The sequence below is a fragment of the Moschus berezovskii genome, chromosome 9 (genome assembly GCF_049115385.1).
Source record: "Moschus berezovskii isolate FMDL1 chromosome 9, NW_MosBer_1.0, whole genome shotgun sequence".
In the NCBI taxonomy this organism is placed as follows: Eukaryota; Metazoa; Chordata; class Mammalia; order Artiodactyla; family Moschidae; genus Moschus; species Moschus berezovskii.
In genome coordinates, this window is record NC_142468.1 from 105908845 (window position 1) to 105932559 (window position 23715).

At 39.6% G+C, this 23715-nt stretch overlaps 1 protein-coding gene and 1 pseudogene across 1 annotated transcript; both read right to left on the reverse strand.

Moving 5' to 3' along the window:
- Positions 1-7169: 7169 nt before the first annotated feature.
- Positions 7170-8147, reverse strand: LOC148776960 (olfactory receptor 11H12-like). Its single transcript, XM_088840434.1, has one exon. It carries the CDS (start codon positions 8121-8123, stop codon positions 7170-7172), a length of 954 nt encoding a protein of 317 aa, XP_088696560.1. The 5' UTR covers positions 8124-8147.
- A 9022-nt stretch (positions 8148-17169) lies between these two features.
- LOC148776961 (olfactory receptor 11G2-like) lies at positions 17170-18433 on the reverse strand (annotated as a pseudogene).
- Positions 18434-23715: the final 5282 nt, after the last annotated feature.

Here is a 23715-nt window from a genome sequence, read left to right on the forward strand (position 1 = left end):
GAGAATTCCATGGATCCATGGGGTTGCAAAGAATCGGACATGACTGAGTGACTTTCACTGACTTGATTGAAGCTCTTTTGACTGAAACTCTTTTTTGATTTTTTTGTCTTTTTTTAGAGTAATGATTTCATAACTTTGATTATGGATATATTAAAATATTTCTCCCATGTCTTGTACCAAGCATTAAATTTTTGAAGTACCACATGAGGTGCTTTTGCTTGTTGAGGACCAGGAACACAAAGTTATGTATATTTTTTTCCATACAGCTTCATGAATTTTGGTTAAAATCATAGGTTCTGTAGTGCCTCATTTTTTTGTTTTAATTAAAATTTTCATCCTTCAAAACTTTTCTGGCCACTAGCTCTTCCAGCCACTATCTTTCTTGCTGTTCCTTTTATATAAAGATTTGCTTGAATATTGACTTCCAAAAGTGGCAGCATTGAGAAAATAGGCTATTTCCAAATTTCCACCCTTATATTCATTTTTTAATTTTCTGCTCAGTACATGTGTGGTTGAGTGTGTTAGTGCATACTTACTACCCATTTTTCTTATATTCCTGCCTAACACAATCTCCATTCTTTTACGGAGGCAATGTGCCCAGGTTGAAAAATCAAATGTTACAGCCTCCCTGGTACATAGGAGCCATTATGTGGCACAATCTGGTCCATCAAAAATATATGTAGAATATAGGTGGCCTCTTTCCTGTTGCAAAATTCAGCTTCCATTTTCAGAGATATATATATATCTTCAAATTCATCTTATTATATAAATATATATATGAATATATATATGCACACATGCATACCCACATGTATATAGCAAAAACAAGAAAACAAGACTGGGAGCTGACTGTGGCTCAGATCATAAACTTCTTATTGCCAAATTCAGACTTGAAGAAAGTAGGGGAAACCACTAGACCATTCAGATATGGCCTAAATCAAATCCCTTATGATTATACAGTGGAAGTGACAAATAGATTCAAGGGATTAGATCTGATAGAGTGCCTGAAGTACAATGGACAGAGGTTTGTGACATTGTACAAAAGGCAGTGATCAAGACCATCCCTGAGAAAAAGAAATGCAAGAAGGCAAATGATTGTCTGAGGAGGCCTGACAAATAGCTGAGAAAAGAAGAGAAGTAAATGGCAAAGGAGAAAAGGAAAGATATACCCATTTGAATGCAGAGTTCCAAAGAATAGCAGGGAGAGATAAGAAAGCCTTCCTCAGTGATCAGTGCGAAGAAATAGAGGGAAACAATAGAATGGGAAAGATTAGAGATCTCTTCAAGAAAATTAGAGATACCAAGGGAACATTTCATGTAAAGATGGGCTCAATAAAGGACAGACATATTATGGACCTAACAGAAGAAGAAGATGCTAATGCTAAGAAGAGGTGGCAAGAATACACAGCAGAACTATACAAAAAAGATCTTTATGACCAGATAGTCATGATGGTGTGATCACTCACTGAGAGCCAGACGTCCTAGAGTGTAAAGTCAAGTGGTCCTTAGGAAGCATCACTATACACAGAGCTAGTGGAGGTGATGGAATTCCAGGTGAGCTATTTCAACTCCTAAAAGATGATGCTGTGAAAGTGCTGCACTCAATATGCCGGCAAATTTGGAAAACTCAGCAGTGGTCACAGGACTGGAAGAGATCAGCTTTCATTCCATTCCCAAAGAAGGGCAATGCCAAAGAATGCTCAAACTACTGCACAATTGCTCTCATCTTACACGCTAGCAAAGTAATGCTCAAAATTCTCCAAGCAGGACTTCAACCGTACGTGCACCGAGAACTTCCAGATGTTCAAGCTGGATTTAGAAAAGGCAGAGGAGCCAGAGATCAAATTGTCAACATCCGTTGGATCATAGAAAAAGCAAGAGACTTCCAGAACAATGTCTACTTCTGCCTTATTGATTATGCCAAAGCTTTTGACTGGGTGGGTCACAACAAATCGTGGAAAATGCTTAAAGAAACGGGAATACCAGACTACCATCAGTTCAGTTCAGTTCAGTCGCTCAGTCGTGTCCGACTCTCTGCGACCCCATGAATCACAGCACGCCAGGCCTCCCTGTCCAACACCAACTCCCGGAGTTCACTCAAACTCATGTCCACAGAGTCGGTGATGCCATCCAGCCATCTCGTTCTCGGTCGTCCCCTTCTCCTCCGGCCCCCAACCTTTCCCAGCATCAGAGTCTTTTCCAGTGAGTCAACTCGTCCCACGAGGTGGCCAAAGTATTGGAGTTTCAGCTTTAGCATCAGTCCTTCCAATGAACACCCAGGATTGATCTCCTTTAGAATGGACTGGTTGGATCTCCTTGCAGTCCAAGGGACTCTCAAGAGTCTTCTCCAACACCACAGTTCAAAAGCATCAATTCTTTGGCGATCAGCTTTCTTCACAGTCCAACTCTCACATCCATACATGACCACGGGAAAAACCATAGCCTTGACTAGACGGACCTTGGTTGGCAAAGTAATGTCTCTGGTTTTTAATATACTATCAAGGTTGGTCATAATTTCCTGGCTGCAATCAGCATCTGCAGTGTTTTGTGCCTGTGTACTAAAAAATCTGTAAGCAGATCAAGATGCAACAGTGAGAACCAGACATGGAACAATGAACTGTTTCTAAATTGGGAAAGGAGCACATTAAGGCTGTGTTTTTTCACCCTATTTATTTAACTTATATAAAGAGTACATCATGCGAAATGATGGGCTGGATGAAGCACAAGCGGGAATCAAGATTGCTGGGAGATATATCAATAACCTCAGATAGGCAGAACACTTGTGACAGAAAGTGAAGAGGAATTAAAGAGCCGCTTGGTGAAAGTGAGAGGAGAGTGAAAAGCTGGCTTAAAACTCAACATTCAAAAAATGAAGATTATGGCTTCTGGTCCTATTACTTCATGGCAATTCCGTTCAGTTCAGTTCAGTCGCTCAGTCGTGTCCGACTCTCCGCGACCCCATGAATCACAGCACGCCAGGCCTCCTTGTCCATCACCAACTCCCGGAGTACACTCAAACTCATGTCCACAGAGTCGGTGATGCCATCCAGCCATCTCATTCCTGGTCGTCCCCTTCTCCTCCCGCCCCCAACCTTTCCCAGCATCAGAGTCTTTTCCAGTGAGTCAACTTGTCGCATGAGGTGGCCAAAGTATTGGAGTTTCAGCTTTAGCACCAGTCCTTCCAATGAACAATTAGATGGGGAAAAAATGGAAACAATGACAGACTTTATTTTCTTGGGCTCCAAAATAACTGCAGATTGTGACTGCAGCCATGAAATTAAAAGACGCTTACTCCTTGAAAGAAAAGCTATGACAAACCTAGATGGCGTATTAAGAAACAGAGACATTACTTTGCCAACAAAGATCTGGATAGTCAAAGCTATGGTTTTTCAGTAATCATGTGTGGATGTGAGAGTTGGACCATAAAGAAGGCTGAGAACCAAAAATTGATGCTTTTGAACTGTGGTGTTGGAGAAGACTCCAACATGATCATATTGCTCTATTTTCAGTTTATAAAGGAATCTCCATACTATTCTCCGGAATGGCCACACCAATCCACATTTCCACCAACAATATAAGAAGTTTCCCTTTTCTCCATACCCTCTCCCGCATTTTATTGTTTGTAGATATTTTGATGGCCATTCTGACTGGTGTGAGGTGATACCTCATTGTAGTTTTGATTTGCATTTCTCTAATAATTAGTGATGTTGAGCATCTTTTCATGTGCATCTTGGCCACCTGAATGTCTTAAATATCACCTTGCAGTGTTTTTTTGAAAGCTTAACTACCAAGAGACAAACAAACAAACAGAACACTATCTTTTCACTGCTATTTCTTGTGCTTTTTCTCTCTTCATTTCTTTCTTTGGGAATGCATGTAGGCCTTTAAAAACTATCCTTTACAAGTTGTAATGTTATACTATGGAATTGGTTGTGAAAATATCATAGTATTTTGGGTTTTAAGAAGGGATCATTGAAAACCAGAGGATGCACAAACATATTAATTTACTAATCCAAGGTAGGGAGTCTGACAATATGGTGGAAGCATTTCTTGCCTAGTCAACAGGTCACCAATCCCTTCTTCTTGAGCCCCGTGTTTATCTAATCTCAGAACATTTAAATGTTGTGTACCCTGGAAAGGGGTATAGAATTAGAATACTTCTTCAATGGACTAGATAAGTGAGAGATATATGGTCGAGGTTTGAAAGTAAGATTGACTAAGGAGCTTAGCAAGTTCTCAGATCAAAAGAAAAATTGTCTTACCCAGGATATCTGTTTCAAAACTCAAAATTTATTCCTATCTTTTGAACCAAGTGCTTCCCTGGTGGCTCAGACGGTAAAGCATCTGCCTGTAAAGCTGGAGACTTGGGTTCGATCCCTGGGTTGGGAAGATCCCCTGGAGAAGGAAATGACAACCCACTCCACTACTCTTGCCTGGAAAATCCCACGGACAGAGGAGTCTGATAGTTTACCATCCATGGGGTTGCAAAGAGTCGCACTGAGCGACTTTACTTTACTTTGAACCAAGTCATTCATCTCTTTCCCAGGAAACTGTTCTAAGAGAAAAATTCTACAGGGAAATTGCTACATGCACAAAATATTCTTATATCTTAGATTTTCTGGAGCAGGTTTGTTTTTGGACTAAATGTGTCCTAATATAGATTTGCAGTTTATCGTCATAGCAAACCTTTTAAAGCTTTTATTGTAATAATATTTTTTTAAGTTTATTTATTTATTTTTGGCTGTGCTGGGTCTTCGTTGCTGCATGTGGGCTTTATCTAGTTGCAGCAAGTGAGGGCTAGTCTTTGTTACAGTGTGCGGGCTTCTCATAGTGGTGGCTTCTCTTGTTACAGAACCCAGGTTCCAGGCATGTGGGCTTCAGTGGTTAAGGTGAGTGCATTCATTCGTTGTGGCTCATGGGCTCCAGAGTGCAGGCTTCGTAGTTGTGGCACACAGGCTTAGTTGTTTTGTGGCATGTGGGATCTTCCCAGACCAGAGATCGAACCAGTGTCCCTTGCATTGCAAGGTGGATTCTTAACCACTAGATTGCCAGGGAAGCCCTTGAGGTGCTATTTTTAACATTAAAAGAGTGGAAAGACTGTTCAAGGAAAGGATGGTACTGAATGGAAGAGTCTGATTCTCTGAGCACTAATTCTGTAAGCAGTCATTATTATATATTGATGACATTCTTTTTTTTTCCCTAACCTCTTTTCTTATACCCTTCACTTCTGAGTGCCAAAGAATTGATGCTTTTGAACTGTGGTGTTGGAGAAGACTCTTGAGAGTCCCTTGGATGCAAAGAGTTCAAACCAGTCATTCCTAAAGGAAATCAGGCCTGAATATTCATTGGAAGGACTGATGCTGAAGCTGAAACTCCAATACTTTGGCTACCTGATGCAAAGAACTGACTCATTGGAAAAGATCCTGATACTGGGAAAGATTGAAGGCGGGAGGAAAAGGGGATGACAGAAGATGACATGATCAGATAGCATCACCGACCCAATGGACATGAGTTTGAGCAAGCTCCGGGATTTGGTGATTGACAGGGAAGCCTGGAGTGCTGCAGTTCACGGGGTTGCAAAGAATCGGACATGACTGGGTGACTGAACTGATAGCCTTCTCAAGTCAACATCAAGCTACTTCGAGGACAATCCTCTTTCTAGGAAAATTTCACTTCACCACATAAAAATCTACAACCCATACCACATTACTTGAATGGAATATTATAGTTTCTAAAAAATAATTATAAAGGTTTGCTATAATAAGGGACAACAGAGACTTTATAGTAAATAATATATACATATAAATGAAAATAAAAATATTGCCATTGTATTACAGGGATTGAATTCTGGATGCTTTTCTTCTTTAAAAATTTTCCTTAATGTTATTTCATCACTATTTCAGCAACAAGTAACAATGAACTGTAATTTTTCTTTTAAATATAAGTGATTTATCCACATGATCATTTCCCTCTTAAGTTTTTAGGAGGAGAGGTTCTATTTCCTAAAGCCCCATTATTGAACCAATCAGATTTTTAGTCACACTTCATTTTGGTGAAAATATTATTACTGATAATACCCTCTTTCTGAATATTTTGATAGATACTGTTATATATGGAATTAGAATCACCTTTTAAAGATTTCAGTTCAGTTCAGTTCAGTTGTTCAGTCATGTCCGACTCTTTGCGACCCTGTGAATCACAGCACACCAGGCCTCCCTGTCCATCACCAACTCCCTGAGTTTACCCAAACTCACGTCCATTGAGTCAGTGATGTCATCCAGCCATCTCATTCTCTGTCGTCCCCTTCTCCTCCTGCCCCCAATCCCTCCCAGCATCAGGGTCTTTTCCAATGAATCAACTCTTTGCATGAGGTGGCCAAAGTATTGGAGTTTCAGCTTCAGCATCAGTCCTTCCAACGCACACCCAGGACTGAGCTCCTTTAGAATGGACTGGTTGGATCTCCTTGCAGTTCAAGGGATTCTCAAGAGTCTTCTCTGACACCACAGTTCAAAAGCATCAATTCTTTGGTGCTCAGCTTTCTTCACGGTCCAACTCTCACATCCATACATGACCACTGGAAAAACCATAGCCTTGACTAGACGAACCTTTGGTAGAAAGGGGTAATGTGTAAAAGAAGCAAATTATGCCTGGATGTCATTAGGCTAGCTTGACTTTTATTGTCCAACAGAAATTTTGGATGATTGTTTTTAAGGGCTTATTTACTAGGAATGACCATCACAAAATAATAAAGTAAAAAATGATAGGAACCACAATCAGAAAAGAATATATTTCCTTCTTTTATTTACAACTAGCTGAATAAACATAAAAATGACATAATCATAATTTTATTGATCCTAGAATTAACAACCTAAAATTCCAAAAAGAGTATAAAAATTTTTATCCCAGATGAATCACACGAACTATCAAGAAAACACCCATATGTGTACATTTCTCATTTAACATGCAGTCCACATAATAACCCAACACTTCTACTTATCTGAATAATGTTAGCACTTTAGGATTATAATGACCCTATAGATGATTAATTTCATAGGCTAATATAAATTATTATCACTAGACCCATTTTTGAAGATTAGATAACAATATAATTCTGGCTGTTTTATGTTAGACTATACTGACCTGATAACGGATGGATTATCTAGAATGTCTTACATTATGTTGAAACTCCCCAGAACTTTTCTCAGGGCTGTCTTTATCTCCTTATTCCAGAGGCTATAAATGAGGGGGTTGAAGAACGGGGTCACAATAGCATACAACAAAGTTGCAACTTTCTGCATCCCAGCAGAATGTCTGAGCCCTGGGCTCACATACATGACCATCAGAGAGCCATAGAAGAGGGATACCACAGCCAAATGTGACCCACAGGAGGAGAAGGCTTTCTGTCTTCCAGTCGTTGAAGACATATGCAACACAGCTATTAGGACAAGAGTATAGCACCCAAGGATGAAGAGGGAGTTACCAAAGATAACTATTGAGCTTAGACTGTAGCAAAGCAATTGGGTTTTGGGGGCAGAGACACATGCCAATGCAAACAGTGGCCCTGGGTCACACACAACATGGTCAATAATGTTTGGTCCACAGAAGGGCATCCGAGAAATGAGAACAATGGGGATCAGGAACCACAGAAACCCAGAGACCCAGCAGATAAGGACCATTTTGGTACAGAGATGCCCATTCATGATATTAGGGTAGTGCAAGGGACGGCAGATAGCAAGGTACCGATCAAAGGCCGTAATGGTCAAATGCAAGCATTCAGTTCCTTCCAAGGAAGAAAAGAAATAAAATTGTAGGAAACATCCAACAAAGGAGATGGTCTTTTTGTCTGAGAAAAAGTTGATCAACATCTTGGGGACTGTAGAAGAGACATACCAGATCTCTAGAAAGGAGAAATTCCCCAGGAATATGTACATGGGGGTGTGGAGTCGCTGGTCACAGCATAAAGCACAAATAATGGCCCCATTCCCTGTTATGGTCAGAGCATACATTGTAAGGAAGAGTGAGAAGAGGAGGCTCTGAATCTTCCACTCACAAGAAAAACCTAGGAGTACAAATTCTCTTACAAAGTCAAAGCGGGAATCTGGCTCAGAGCTGTTCACGTTCATTGGATCCGTAACCTGCAATGTCAACAGACATGTATTTGTCAGTTAGAACTACCTTCACATGTGTTCCTGTTTAAGAATTAAGAGAAGACAAACACAAATTGGGGCACAGGAGATAGTTGGCTTCACAGAAACAAGCTTTTGCTTGCCTCTGAACTTTTTCCTTCCTGTGATATCACTAAAGAACTTTAAACTCATTTTGTAAGCTTGTTATTCTTTGGGGAAAGCATGATCTATGATAGTTTCTCATAGATTTGATAGCATATAACAGAAAGTGTTAATTGCTTAGTAGTGTCCAACTCTGCGACCCCATGGACTGTAGCCCTCCAGGCTCCTCTGTCCATGGGATTCTCCAGGCAAGAACACTGGAGTGGGTTGCCATTCCCTTCTTCAGGGGATATTCCTGATCCGGGCATTGAACTTCGGTCTCCTGAAGTGCAGGTGGATTCTTTATGTCTGTGCCACCAGGGACACCCCATAACATAAATTTGCTCTTAATAAATGTACTAGTTTCTTTCCCTAAACCCATTTTGAGGAGCAATAGACTCAGTAAAGAAGGTTTTAATTTTACTATTTATCTTTCAGTTATATGTGCTACTTAACACACCATTCAACAATGAAACAATTGACAATGTTTTACCAACTTGTTAGAAATCATTTTAAAGTTAATACTTTTGCATTCCTGCTTAAGCACCATAAAAATATAAGACCATAATATTACTTACTGATATTGACTTTTAATATTGTAATGTTGCAATGTCTTCTGTAGAAAGCAGTGGCTTGAAGTTTTTGCTTAATCTTTCACCTAGATGGAAGTTTGTAAAATAAACCTAGGTAGGAGACTTTAAATTTTTAAGTATTTTTTTTCCACAAAATTTTGGGATTAAGTTTCTTTATAATTTTGACGACGGGGTCACAAAGAGTCAGACATTACTGAGTGACTGAACTGATTCTTTCTATACTCATTTAAAGTAAGCAATTTCCACTCTATGAGAGAAATCAAATGCTTTCTTGGTCACAAGTAAACTTCCTTCATCCTATATTCTCATAAAACTATGACAAGGATATGAATTCCCTGAAATATTTTGTGTGTGGCAATATGCAGGGATGTGAGTCCTAAAAGTTGTGAGGGTTTATATTATGGACACAAACACACAATTTTTAGAGGGAATTATTTTCCCCACCAGTGCTCCGCGAAGTCTTCTATAATGATGTGGTGGAAGGAATTAAAATTCCTTCGTTTAGTAATATGAATCTTTTCAAAACTGCTCCAAATCAGAAACATTAATAAATCAACATGAAGAAATCATAGTTAAAGGGACTGACAAAGAGGTGTCAGGACTCTCTGCTGTGCCAAAAGATACAGGTGTTGTGGTTTTGATATAGATTGAATCTCTAGGGATCTGTCTAAATAATGATATCTTCTTGTCTTCAGATGGATAAAGCATTTATTGCTGCACAAAAATTAAGATTGCACTTTCTTTGCCACAGGTTCTTCTGGGATTTGTCCTCTGTAGCATTATGGAAGTTCTCCTCCAAGCCAATGGTTCATTAAAAGTTAAACTATTGCATATTCTCTGAGGAATCAGTAAAGAGCAGTGACTATTACTCTGAGGCCCTATTGTTTACAAATCACTTGCCCATCTGAAATATGGATTCCAAAATTAGCCTGCAATAAAAAATTTAAAAAAGAAACAACAAAAGTTTCCAGAAGACACCGTTTGAGGAGAAATAAGATACAATGTGTCACAAAAGATTCTTATAGGAACATTTCAAAGGTCATTGGGCATATTGTGGAGGATAAGGAAGTGATGGGCAGAGAACCCAAAGAGGCAAATGTTAAGGTGAAGAAACTGCAGGACACTGAGGATAAAAATTTGGAGAATGTGGAAATAGCTTACAGCATAGTATTCTTTAGATATGAGAGAAGTATTTAAGTTCGTTGACTGAAATACTTCAGAGGCACACGTGACTTCCTGATTAGTATGAGACATCAATATTTTTTACCCTTCAATTTTTACCTTAAGCCATTTAGGGTTTACCTAGTATACTAAAACACCCAGGTGTGAAAGAAAACTCGTATCATGGAGCATAAAATAATTGAGGACATAAGGAATATATGCCTTGGAACGTTGCTCTGTGAACCACAAGCTGCTTATGCATGCACATGTGCTCAGTCACTAAGTCGTGTCAGACTCTTTGCGACCCCATGGACCACAGCCTGCCAGAATCCTCTGTGCATAGGATTTTCCAGGCAAGAATACTGGAGTGGAAATATTTAAACGTAAATTGCTCACACTAAAAGTGTCATTCCATGGTGGTTCAGACAGAAAAGAATCTACCTGCAATGCAGGAGATCCGGCTTCAATCTCTGGATCTGGAAGATACCCTGGAGAAGGAAATGGCTACTCACATCAGTATTCTTGCTTGGGAAATCCCATGCACAAAGGAACCTGGAGGGCTATAGTTCATAGTGTCACAAAGAGTCAGATAGAACTGAGCAACTAACACTTTCAAACTGAGAGACTAAAGGGGAAAAAGATTACTTAGACTTTCATTACCTTTTAGTGATACTACCTCAGTCCTTAGAAACTCTTAAAACATTGCTTTGATCTTGTTATTTGTCTGCTTAAAAACCACCACTGGTTTCCTTATGCAAAATTTCCCCAGTTCTCCACAAATAGACTTCAAATGCCTTTCTCATCTTACCTTTTCCTACTCCCTCTTTCAGATAAATTGAATAATATTTCATTCTGTGAGTACCTTTCAGTTTCTCATATTTGCATCTTTGTGGTCATTTTGCTTATTGGAAATCGTCATTACCTCCCCCTGTACCTACAAAACGCCATCTATCCTTCAATCTCTAGTTCAAATGACATTTTCCCATAATACTTCTCCTTATTCCCCTAATGGAGCACATTTTCCATCTCTGAAATTTTATTTAACTGTATTTGCATTTTTCTTATGATGCTCATCAGAAACTTCTTTGTGTTGTCCTTAGTTATACACTTATTTTTTCTCCCTTCCCAGGTTATAAAGTGTCTGGAGGCAGACAACTATTATTGTTCAGCTTTGAACTAGCAAATGGATAAAAATACATTGCATTTATTGACCCTCATGAAATATTTGATTAAATGGCATTTTTTTTGGCTATATGAGTTTTGTTATTTGTAAAATCAGCACCTTTGAACCAAAGTTATGGCAGAAAGTGAAGGAGAGTAAAAAAGTTGGCTTAAAGCTCAACATTCAGAAAACAAAGATCATGGCATCCGGTCCCATCACTTCATGGCAAATAGATGGAGAAACAGTGGAAACAGTGGCTGACTTTATTTTGAGGGGCTCCAAAATCACTGCAGATGGTGACTGCAGCCATGACATTAAAAACACTTACTCCTTGGAAGGAAAGTTATGACCAACCTAGACAGCATATTAAAAAGCAGAGACATTACTTTGCCAACAAAGGTCTGTCTGGTCAAGGCTATGGTTTTTCGAGTAGTCATGTATGGATGTGAGAGTTGGATTATAAAGAAAATTGAGCGCCGAAGAATTGATGCTTTTGAACTGTGGTGTTGGAGAAGACTCCTGAGAGTCCCTTGGACTGCAAGGAGATCCAACCAGTCCATCCTAAAGGAAATCAGTCCTGAATATTCATTGGAAGGACTGATGCTGAAGATGAAACTCCAATACTTTGACCACCTGATGCAAAGAACTGACTCATTTGAAAAGACCCTGATGTGGGGCAAGATTGAAGCCAGGAGAAGGGGATGACAGAGGATGAGATGGTTGGATGACATAACTGACTCAATGGCTATGAGTCTGAGTAAACTCTGGGAGTTGATGATGGACAGGGAAACCTGGCATGCTGCAGTCCATGGGGTTGCGAAGAGTCAGACATGACTGAGCAACTGAACTGAACTGAACTTGAACCAAAGTAAAACAAAAAAAAAATTCAAGGTGCATTGCAATATTACTCTACATCTACAGATATTAAGGAGATTCAGCCAGGGATAGCTCTGATGCTGTTGCTGCTGCTTAGTCGCTTCAGTTGTGTCTAACTCTTAGCAACCCCATGGACTGCAGCCTACCAGGCTCCTCCGTCCATGGGATTTTCCAGGCAAGAGTACTGGAATGGGGTGCCATTGCCTCCTCCGAGGGAAAGCTCTATATAGGTTAAAATCATTATGAGAGACTTCTTAGAAAATTCATTCAAGAAATGGTTTGAAATGTGACATAGAAAAGTCCTACTCCAAGTGCAGTTAAAGGATTAGCATAGTCCTCAAATTGTTAGCTGTCTGTGATAAATTCAGATACTAAGATGAAGCATTTAGAAACTTTCATAGTTGACTAGTTTGTGATGTGTTGAATCTAATAATATAAAAGTGAGCTATATTTGTGTTTTTATATTTCATTTTCTAGTTTTTTTTTTAATTTTATGAAACTATTAATCTTCGCTGCAATGAATTTGTTCTTTCACTTCAGTTAAAGGCACTGACTTACAAGACAAGTAGAATTCAAACTGAATGATGAGGGCATTCTAAATAGGAACTGTGTGTGGGGTACATGGGTTGTTAGGCTGTGATGTGCATCTTTGAAGTTGATAAGAGAGAAGAAAAAGAGGGCAGTGGTGGGTGGGAAGAAAGCCTTACTCAGGGTAAGGAAAATGCTTTGGTTAAGCCAGAGAATTAACGAGGAAGAGGCAGAGTAGAGACGGATCAGATTAACAAAATGCTCCCCTAAAGTGATGTCTTTGAAAGACCACGGTGCAGAAAGACTGCTTCCTGAAGTGTCTTTTCTGTTTGTGCTGCTTCAGCGGAAATACTATAAACTATATGTGCCATATTAACAGAATGTTATTTCTCACACATCTGGAGGCTGGGAAATCCAAGATCAAGGCGTCAGCAGTTAGAGTATCTGGTGAAAGCGTGCTTCTTGTTTAGACAGCCTTGTTAACACTGTAACCTTACATGGTGGGAGGGATGAAGGAGCTCTCTGGGGTCTTTTTTCAAAGGGTACTAATCCCATTTATGATGGCTCCACTCTCAACCGATTCACCTAAAGGCCCCAAATCCTAATAGCATACCATCACACTGGGGGTGTGGATTTCAACATTTGAATTTCAGAGGGACACAAACATTCAGGTTATAGCTTAAAGGTTATAAAGATTCCAAAGAAAAGGAGTATAGCCATCCCTCCATATCTATGGGGGGATGGTTTCCAGGATCCCCTAAGGTAAAAAGCCAGGGAATGTCAAGTCCCTTACATAAAAATGGCACAGTATAGTCAGGTCTTTGATACTGCAGATTCTCTACCCCCAGGGCACCAGACACAGAGCGCTGACAGTATTTTCAGATTTAGCAGTGGAAGCAATCCTGATTCACAACTAACAAATTGTTTTGTTCTGAAATGTGAGAGCATTTATAAGATAGAACACTGGGTTGCCAGATTTCTGTCATGCAGCAACAGAAACATTACATGATATTGAATGATATCTGTACAGTGGAGAAGAGTATTTTCAGGAAGTGCCCGATTTGAAGGCAGATTCCTTTCCTATCAAAAGTCAGAGAGGTCTGTGATCCCTAAGAAGCAGAACAGAGTGTGTGGAGAGAGAGAGAGAGAGAGGGCATGAGAAGAGAGGAAGCGGGGTGAGGAGTGCAGGAAACTGCAGTCTGTAATTCTGCGTGTCTCATGTTCTCTTATACAAGGACATCGGTGTTTAAAACTGGTGATTCAGTGTCTGCATGTTCATTTGCTCATAACTCATGTCATGTCTCTGTCAGTCATATTACTAAGAAAACCATCTTGTTCTTCAACACAGTAACATCTCTGCTTTGTGATTCAGCAACATCTGTGTTATTGATATACTCTTCATTTCTCTCTAATCCTTGTATACAATGTTTTGACTTGTTAACTCTTTATTATACTGCCCACGTTTTCAGCTACATTATAGTAATTGGGAATTTGGGATAGAAAATTAACTTCCAAATTAGAACTTGTAATGAGAGCAAATTCCCTGTGAACTAAAGCATGAAGTATTATAATGATGGAGATATTTTAGGGTTTACTTTTTGCTAGACTCTCTGATAAGCAGATTGATTCATTTCATCCTCACAATGGCACTAGGAAGAAAGCTCTATCACTATTGCTTATTTAAATATGAGTTAATGGAGGCATATACGAAGTCATTCAGTCAGTGGAGACAGAATTTGAAAAAGTTTGGTTCTGACCGTTACCACATAGTGCCTGTTAACTGCAAATTATTTGTAACCTGCTATCAGGATATTTAAGTAGCCTGTGTAGTGAATATTTGTGAGCTTCCTGACCTACCTCTGATTTTAGTTTCAGAGGTGGTGGGCAGTCCCTTGGGAGCTCAGAATTAGTCTTATGGCATGCCTCCCATCTCAAGCCCTATCCAGGAGTCTTCCTGCTTTCTTCCCAGGGCCTTTTCTGAAGACATAATGGCTCATTTGGTGCATCAGTCAATGTGTTTTTGGAAACATGAGTAGTCGATATCTCCCTGTGCAACCATGGTTAGTCAATAAATATCTTAGACCTGTGCCATTCACACGGACCATTCTCAGAGGTTCTAGTGGAATCAGATTTTCATTGGTCATAGTGGCTTCTTCTCCTTCCTCATTCCTACTGCCTGAAACCACCTTCTATTAATAATAAACTGCTTGCACCCAAGTCTTTTCTCAGCTTCTTTTATGACAACACAAAATTGTAAACCATTTGTTACAAAAGGATGTATTATCTGTTAGATCCACTCACTTTCACAGTAGAGTGATCATTATTTCAAATTATTTGTTCAGTGTCCCAACTAGAAGCTTATATACCCAAACAATGCAAAATATTGAGGTCAGAACTGGTGAATGGCAGTCTTTATATCTGAAGTGGGAGAAAAGCAACTGTGAAAGAGGATGTGTGAAATAAGTCCATGTGAAACTTCAATAAGAGATGTGTTCTTAGGCACAGCAGCTTTAGGAAAATGTGCATATGTAAGTTGAGGATCCAGAAATTGAACTATGCATGCTTGTGTGCCTTTTGGAAAGTCTTCATGTATCCCGGGGGTAAACAAGTCCCAGTTTCAAAGACTTAATTCTCTAGAACACTGTAAACACACACACACACACACACACACACACACACTCCCAAACCAAAATTAAACACATGGTATTTTGGCTATAAATCGAGAAAACATAATTTAGTTTATGTCTCAGGGAAAGTTGAGAAGGAGAGCCGTTGTAGAAGGGCTTTGCCAAAAGTTATAGGAGGTGACTTTCATGGAGGATCTGAGATTTTGATTCCAATAAAGAACATGAGAACAAAGAATTCATTAACATTCAAATTTAATTAGTATTTATTATGTACTTTCTATGTACTGTTTTAGGAACTTTTGGACTCATGATTTATTAAAACACCACACTAATTGTTCTCTGGGGGTGGCAATTACCATTTTAATTTTAGTTGAAATGAAGTTACCTGCCAAATTCACAGTTGATTAATGGAAGAATTGAGTTCCTCCAAGATCTTTTGATTTTAAGTCTCACATCCTTTCAAAGACATCAGAGTAAGATTGAACAGAGATCTATCTCTAGCTTTTTAAGGAACATCCCTACTGTTGTCCATGGTAGCTGTATCAGTGTACATTCCTACCAACTGTGGAGGAGGGTTCCCTTTTCTCACACCCTCTCCAGCAGTTATTGCTTGTAGATTTTCTGATGATAGCCATTCCGAGTTGTGTGAGATGACACCATCTTGTAGTTTTGATTTGTATTTCTGTAATAATTAGTGATACTGAGCATCTTTTCATGTACTTTATAGCAATCTGCATGCCTTCTTTGGAGAAATGTCTCTATACATATTCTGCCCATTTTTTATTGGGTTTTTTTTTCACGTTGACATGCATAAACTGTTTGTATATTTTGGAGATTAATCCCTTGTCTGTTGTTTCATTTGCAAAAACTAAAAACAGAACTGCCATATGATGCAAAAAACCCACTCCTGGCATATACCTGGAGGAAATCATAAACTGAAAAGGCACATGCACCCCAATGTTCATTGCAGCACTATTTATAATAGCCAAGACATGGAAGCAATCATAAATGTCCATCAACAGGGGACAAGATAAAGAAGATGTAGTACATATACACAATGGAATATTACTCAGCCGTAAAAAAGATCAAACAATGCCATTTGCAGTAACATGTATGGACGTGGAGATTGTCATATTGAGTAAAGTAAGTTGGATACAGAAAAACAAATTTCATATGATATTGCTTATATGTGGAATCTAAAAAATCAGGGGTATAAATGAACTTATTTATGAAACAGAAGTAGAGTCACAAATGTAGAAAGCAAACATGGTTTCCAGGGGATAAGCGGGGTGGGGAGGGATAAATTGGGAGATTGGGACTGACATATACACACTACTATATATAAAACATAACTAATAAGAACTTGCTGTATAGCATAGGGAACTCTACTCTGTAATAGCCTATATGAGAAAAGAATAAAAAAAAAAGAGTGGATATACGTAGATGTATAACTGTTTCACTTTGCTGTAAGCCTGAAACTAACACAACATTGTGAGTCAACTATTTTTTATGAAAATTTTAAAAATATTAATAAAAAGAGAAAAAAAAGAAATCTAGCTAGAAGTTAAACAGAACACAAGGTTTCCCCAATTTCATCACAAAATATACATGTCTGATATGATGTTGACTGAAGTTTTCCCTAACACTAATCCTGGCTGCCCACAACCCTGTGCAAAATTAGTTGCTTTTTCCTTGTGTCTCATATATTGTACATATATTGGTTAGAATATTTATTGCATTTAATGTTAATTATTTTCTTACTTGTCTGCACCATTAGGATGCAATTTGAGGAAGAGATCGTGTCTGCTTTATCTTCATAATTATGCTCACAATACAGTGCCGAGTGCAGTGTCTAACATGGAGGAGGCATTCAGTTTCTATTTACTGAATGGATGATGGTACACATGTGTGAGAGTTCAAGGGTGGCCATTTTATCCACATCATACTAAACCAGATTATCCCACATTCCTCCTGCGCCTGCTGCCAAAGACTTTTAAAGAAATTTTAAACTTTCCCAGAACTTTCCAGAGGGCTTTCTTCATATCCTTATTCCTGAGACTGTAAATCAAAGGGTTGATGAGTGGAGTCACCATGGCATAGAACAAGGTCATGATTTTTGGCAACAAGGTGGAGCGGCTGGATCCAGGGCTCACATGCATCACCAAAATGGTCCCGTAGAATAGCAACACCACAGCCAAATGGGACCCACAGGTGGAAAAGGCCTTCTGTCGACTGGATGCCGAGGGCAATCGAAGAACAGCAAGTAGAACCAGGGCATAGGAGATGAGAATGAAAAGGAAGCTAAGGAGGATGATGAGGGAGCTTAGAGTATAGCTGGTGAGCTTGGACATGGGAGCAGGAACACATGAGAGGGTCAGCAGTGGGCCTGAGTCACATACAAAGTGATCAATTGCATTCAGTTCAGTTCAGTTCAGTTCAGTCGCTCAGTCGTGTCCGACTCTCTGCGACCCCATGAATCACAGCACGCCAGGCCTCCCTGTCCATCACCAACTCCCTGAGTTCACTCAAACTCATGTCCACACAGTCAGTGATGCCATCCAGCCGTCTCATTCTCGGTCGTCCCCTTCTCCTCCCGCCCCCAACCTTTCCCAGCATCAGAGTCTTTTCCAGTGAGTCAACTTGTCGCATGAGGTGGCCAAAGTATTGCAGTTTCAGCTTTAGCATCAATTGCATTAAGACCACAGAAAGGCAGTTGGGAAATAAGAATAACAGGCACCAGATACCAGAGAAAGCCACACACCCAACAAGCAATCACTAGGTTGAAACAACGTCTGCCAGTCATAACTGTGGCATAATGCAGAGGATGGCAGATAGCAAAGTATCGATCAAACGACATTGCTGAGAGAAAGAAGCACTCAGTGGAGCCCATGGAAAAGAAAAAATAAATTGAAGGAAGCAACCAGTGAAAGAGATGGCCTTGCTCTCTGAGAGGAAGTCGATCAGTGTGTTTGGAACAGTGGAGTTGACATACCAGATCTCCAGGAATGCAAAATTCCCCAGCAGGATGTACATGGGGGTGTGGAGATGCTGGTCCCAGCACACAGCACAGATAATGGATCCATTTCCTATGAGAGTCAGGAGGTAGATGATGGAGAAGAACATAAACAGAATGACCTGAATCTCCCTGCTGCAGGGAAAACCCAGAAGGATGAATTCACGCACTGATTCAGAATGGGATGCTGATTCGGAGATGTTCATTTAGTCTGTAAGCTGTGCTGCAATGAAACATTATTATTGTGAAGCCAAACACAAACAACTGAGCATAACATACAAGGCCCTTCACAATCTGATCTTCATCTACTTATTTAACTTCACCTCTTGAGTCCTATGTCCCAGATAAGAAAAGAATAATCACATTTTTGTCAAGTGACATGCTATTCTTCCCACCTAAGATAGCTGTTGCTCCTCCTTTTGGGTTTCCCGCAGGTGGCGCTAGTGGTAAAGAACCTGCCTGCCAACGCAGAAGACGTGAGAGACAGGGGTTGATCCCTCGGTAGGGAAGATCCCCTGAAGAAGGTCATTTTGCCTGGAGAATCCCATGGACAGAGGAGCCTGGCAGACTGCTGTCCATAGGGTAGAAAAGAGTCGGACACAACTGAAGGAACTTAGCATGCACACAAGTAGCACCCCACACACCTTCCTTTCTGCCTCCCTCGCTTTCTCCCCTCCCTTTCTTCCCTTCACCCTCCCTCCACCCTCCGTCTTTCCTTCCTTTCTTCTTTCTTGCCTATCCCTTCTGGATCCCTTCCTTTCTCTTTCTCCATCTTTTTACTGTTTATTTACTTTTTTTTCTTTGATTGAATAACTTGTACTTGAAATCTACACCATTTACTGATTGCCACCTTCATGAAATATTACTGGACTTCACCATCATATAGTAATTCTTTGTTTTTGCCATAGCATCTGACATATGTGTATGTAAATTTATACTATGCCTTCTTGTAACTGGTCACTTTTCTATCTCTTTACCAGTCTGAGCTTCAGGAAGGCAAAAATGTATTTTTCATCTCCATATTATGAATTCTGAGCACAGTTCAGTTCACTTCATAGGCATGCTAACATATTTCCTGAATCAACATTAAAGAAATGAATTGCTATTTTTTAAAGGTTGAAACAGCATTCTAAAGTGTTTTCCAGAAGGAATGAGAAAACACTCTAAAAGCTACAGCATTTTTCTACACTAAAGAATTTTCACTTTATACTTTGCATCATTTTCTTTTTTTATTTTGCATGTCTTACTATACCGACTAGACTGTAAATCTCTGAAGACAGAGGCCAAGTGTTAATCATCTTTGATCTTTTTTGGTATCTACTACATCAGCTGGTAAAGAATCTGCCAGCAATGCGGGAGACCTGTGTTCAATCCCTGGGTTAGGATGATCCCCTGGAGAAGGGAAAGGCTACCCGCTCCAGTATTCTGGCCTGGAGAATACCATGGACTGGGGTCACAAAGAGCTGGACATGACTGACCAACTTTCACATAATTTTTTAGGCAATATGTACATTGTAATTATTAAATGAATAAATCATTATTTCTGTCCCCCCATTTGAATTTTAATTCAGATAACTTTCCACTTGAAAGCCTTAATCATTTCACATATGCAAGGAAAGAACCATACCATTGGACCTTGAAAAAGAAAGTGGGGGACAGATGCGTGCAAGGATATGGCAAAAAGAGGAGATGATGGATCAATGTGGTATGAGACTAGAGAAACCAAATGTGCCAATTCGCCTGGGACTGGACTCATTTCAACCCTGAAAGTCTTGTAACTCAGGGAACCCTCAGCCCCAGGGAAGCAGGGATAGCTGGTCACCCAAGTGAGGTCCAAATTTGACCCAGCTACCTCACAAATGCATGTGCACTGGTCCCCTTGGATCTTACTGAAGTCCCTCCTTTCTCTTATTTGTCCGCAGAGAAAAAGGAAAGGGCTTCACCATGACCATGAGAGTATTCAGAGGACGTAAAAACGTACTGAGAAGACACTTGGGAACAACAGCGGGGCTGTCCAGATGGACTTCCAAGAAGGCTGGATGTCCTGTGCAGCCAAGTACACTCATTATCAACTGATGTCACACTCCAGAAATGCAGGCTGTGTGGAAATATATGGCCAAGGTCCTTGGGTGGGTAGATGCAGCCCTGATACTCTTTCCACTCTAAACTAAATTACTCAGTAATGCTGCGTTTTTTTAACCCACATTTCCTTTGACTAACTCTGCTTTTTTCTCTTCTTTCGGTTATCTGAAGGCAGTTGATTCTTTCAATCAAATTTCTCTGAAGAAGAAAAAGACTCCATGAAGATCTTGGAAATGGGGAAATATAATGGGAGGAAGCAGCAGCCAGTGAGACAGATTGACTTGGCATTGTATTTAAGAAGAAACTGGGGCTGGTATTCTGATCTAGATTGAGTTGATGATTTTTCAAAACATTTAATGATCTGGTTTCTGATGATCAATATACTGAAGAAAACATATAGCAACCTTGGAAAAAGAAAGACCTAAAATAGTTTAATTTGGTTTCCTTACTTAAGGGAAAGAAATACTTTATTATTCCTGAGGGACACTCTGGTATTGGTATGAACCACACTGATGTCTGACACTTCCTTCAGAAGAACTTTGAATGTCTCCCTGACAGTCGTTAGCCCTGGTTTGGCCAGGATCTGTGTCTCTGTCTCTTCTTTCTAAATGCAGTGATATCATGGAATCTATTTTATCAGATAAAACCACTGTTATGATTTCCCAAGACTTGATTACTCAGTAGATAGACAATTATATATACACATGAGCAAAAACAAAACAGAGTTAGTATTCTTTGAGTTTTAAAAAGAATTTGTGAAACATTCCCAAACTGATTTGCTTTTCCTAATTCCTTAACCTACCTGGACTTCCAAGTGGATGGTAATTATTGTAGTTTGTCGTCGGTTTTGTCTCTCTGAAACAATGTAAGAATATGTAGATACAGCTCCTATAAGTGGAACCAGGGAAGCAATACTTTTAATCCTATTTGACATCATCTCCTATGAATTGCTAGTCATAACTCAACTCTTATCTTGCTTTCAAAAGAGAGCATACTGTTACTTAGAGTTGTGAAAAAGCTAGCAAAAGGATTCATCTATACTTCCTTTAATGTCAAATGCCACAGATTTGCCTGGGAATTGAAGCTATTTGGATTTTTGGCCCTCAGATCTTTTATCAAGAATACCACCACCACCACCACCACCACCACCAAGAAACAAATTTAGGATCATTTCTTGAGGAGAAAAGAAAAGATAAGGACATGATGTGATTTCTGCATACCTGCGAGCTATGCTCAGGAGGAACTGAGTCAGCTGTGTCCTTGCTTCTTAGCTCCTATCTCAAAAGTGTTATTCCCAGGACTTTCACTGAAAAACAAACCTCCTTTTGTACAATTAACTTGGCAGTGACTGCCAAGATTCTCGTCAGGGGAGATGTCTGGAGGATGATGAAGGTTAGACTTTGGGAGTGGTTTCTAGTTTCTAATTTGGAAGAAAGGATTCAAGTACCATCTACGTAAAGTTTTTAATCTAAAAAAATGGAGTTCTGAACCAACACAACATTGTAAAGCAACAGTTCTCTAATTAAAAACAAATTTAAAAAATGGAGTTCTGGAGAGCATCTTATTCTCTATTTTTGATCAGTATTTCCAAAGATTTGGTTCTTTGTATATTTTGAAAAGTTGTCCTTTGGGAAGGCTAGTCTCTCAGGCCAATATCTGCCTTTGCCATCTGTGATTAAATACCTTTTAGAGAGCAACTAGGAAAAATAAGTAGTTGTGTGAACTGAGCATATGGTTGTGTCTTCTGAACTCAAAGTTAATTATGAAATATCTTTTTATTCTGTAAGACCATGGTTCCTCAAGGGAAAGGTGACCGCCACATAATTGATCACCAGAGAAATGTAGAAAATTGAAAATGTTTTTCTTATGAGGAAAAAAAGGAAAAAACTTAAGGAATATGAGATCTTTCTAGTGGTGCCATTATGGTTTATTTTGTTTCCTTCAGAATCATTAGTCTAACTGTATTAGCTCTGTACTATCATAGTATGAGGCCTTCCCAGGTGGAGCTAGTGGCAAAGAACCCGCCTGCCAATGAAGGAGATTTAAGAGACATGGGTTTGATCCCTGGGTCAGGAAGATCCCCTGGAGGAGGGCATGGCAACCCGTTCCAGCATTCTTGCTGGAGAATCCCATGGACAGAGAAGCCTGGCAGGCTATAGTCCATGGATTCGCAGAGTTGAACACGACTGAAGCAACTTAGCACACATCATAGTATGATGAGGTTTCTGTTACGATTCTTGAAATTATTCCCAACATTATTCTAACTTTTTTGTGTACAAAAAATAATTATCTTTTTTGATCAATATAATAGGCCCAATAATGCTATCCCAAAAATATCTTCCCTGAGGTGTTACCTACATATATTTTCAGAGTCACTATCTGAATGACCATTTATTTCTTTAAACAAAAATCACATTTCATTTAGGTTGAAATAAACTTTACAAAATTAAATTTTTCACCAAAAAATATAATGGGACTATTTTCTGTATTATTCCTGGATAAACCACAAAACACTTATTTTTGTAGTTTTGCTTGTAAATCAAGATGAGGCAGTACATACAGTCATGGAAAAAGACAGAAGAAAACAGAAAAATCAATTGTGAATGACCATTCTTTTATACCTTAATTTAAAAAAGTAACTTTGGTCATGCTGTGCACCGTGTGTGGTTTTAGTTCCTCAACCAGAGACTGTACCCAAGCCCTTTGCAGTGAGAATGTGAAGTCCTAACCACTGGACCACCAGGACAGTCCTTGAATGACCTGTTAGAGGATCTCTGGAGTCAGCTATAGTAACACAGATCGATATAATCAGTCTATTAGTGTCTATTTCTATGTGGTAGTGAAAGGTTGAGCAAAAATATTAGAAGTTTAAAGTGTTTATAGGTCATTATAGTGCAAGGTGGGGAGCCGTGAGCGTCCAGAGCCAGTCTGAGGTGGCAGAACTACAGCATGTGTATGACTAGGAATGGAGGACCCAAGGCGGCGTGAACGTGACCAAGACGCACTTTCCCTCCTGAACGGTTTTGTCGGGTCGGTTCCATCTTAATTCCTTCTGTGCTAGGCACGCCATAGGTTGCCAACTCTTGGTTTTTACCCTGTCCCCAATAAAACTCTTTCTGCGTTGTGATGAAATAAGACCAGTGTTTCAAACTTCATGTGCATTGTGGTGGGAGGTTTTCCACTGTGACGCAAATATTTTTATTAGTATCAAGTGTGCAAAGATATCTATTCTATTTCACAAATTGGGAATTCATTGGACGTATCTTCTGTTTAGTGGACAGAAACACTTGACATGTAGATTTGTTTTCTATGATATTTAGAGTCATTTTAGCTGACACAGTCCCTCTTCTTGCTGCTGGGGGAAGCCACTGCTCCCTAGCATTGGGTTTAGCAACCAGAAGGCATC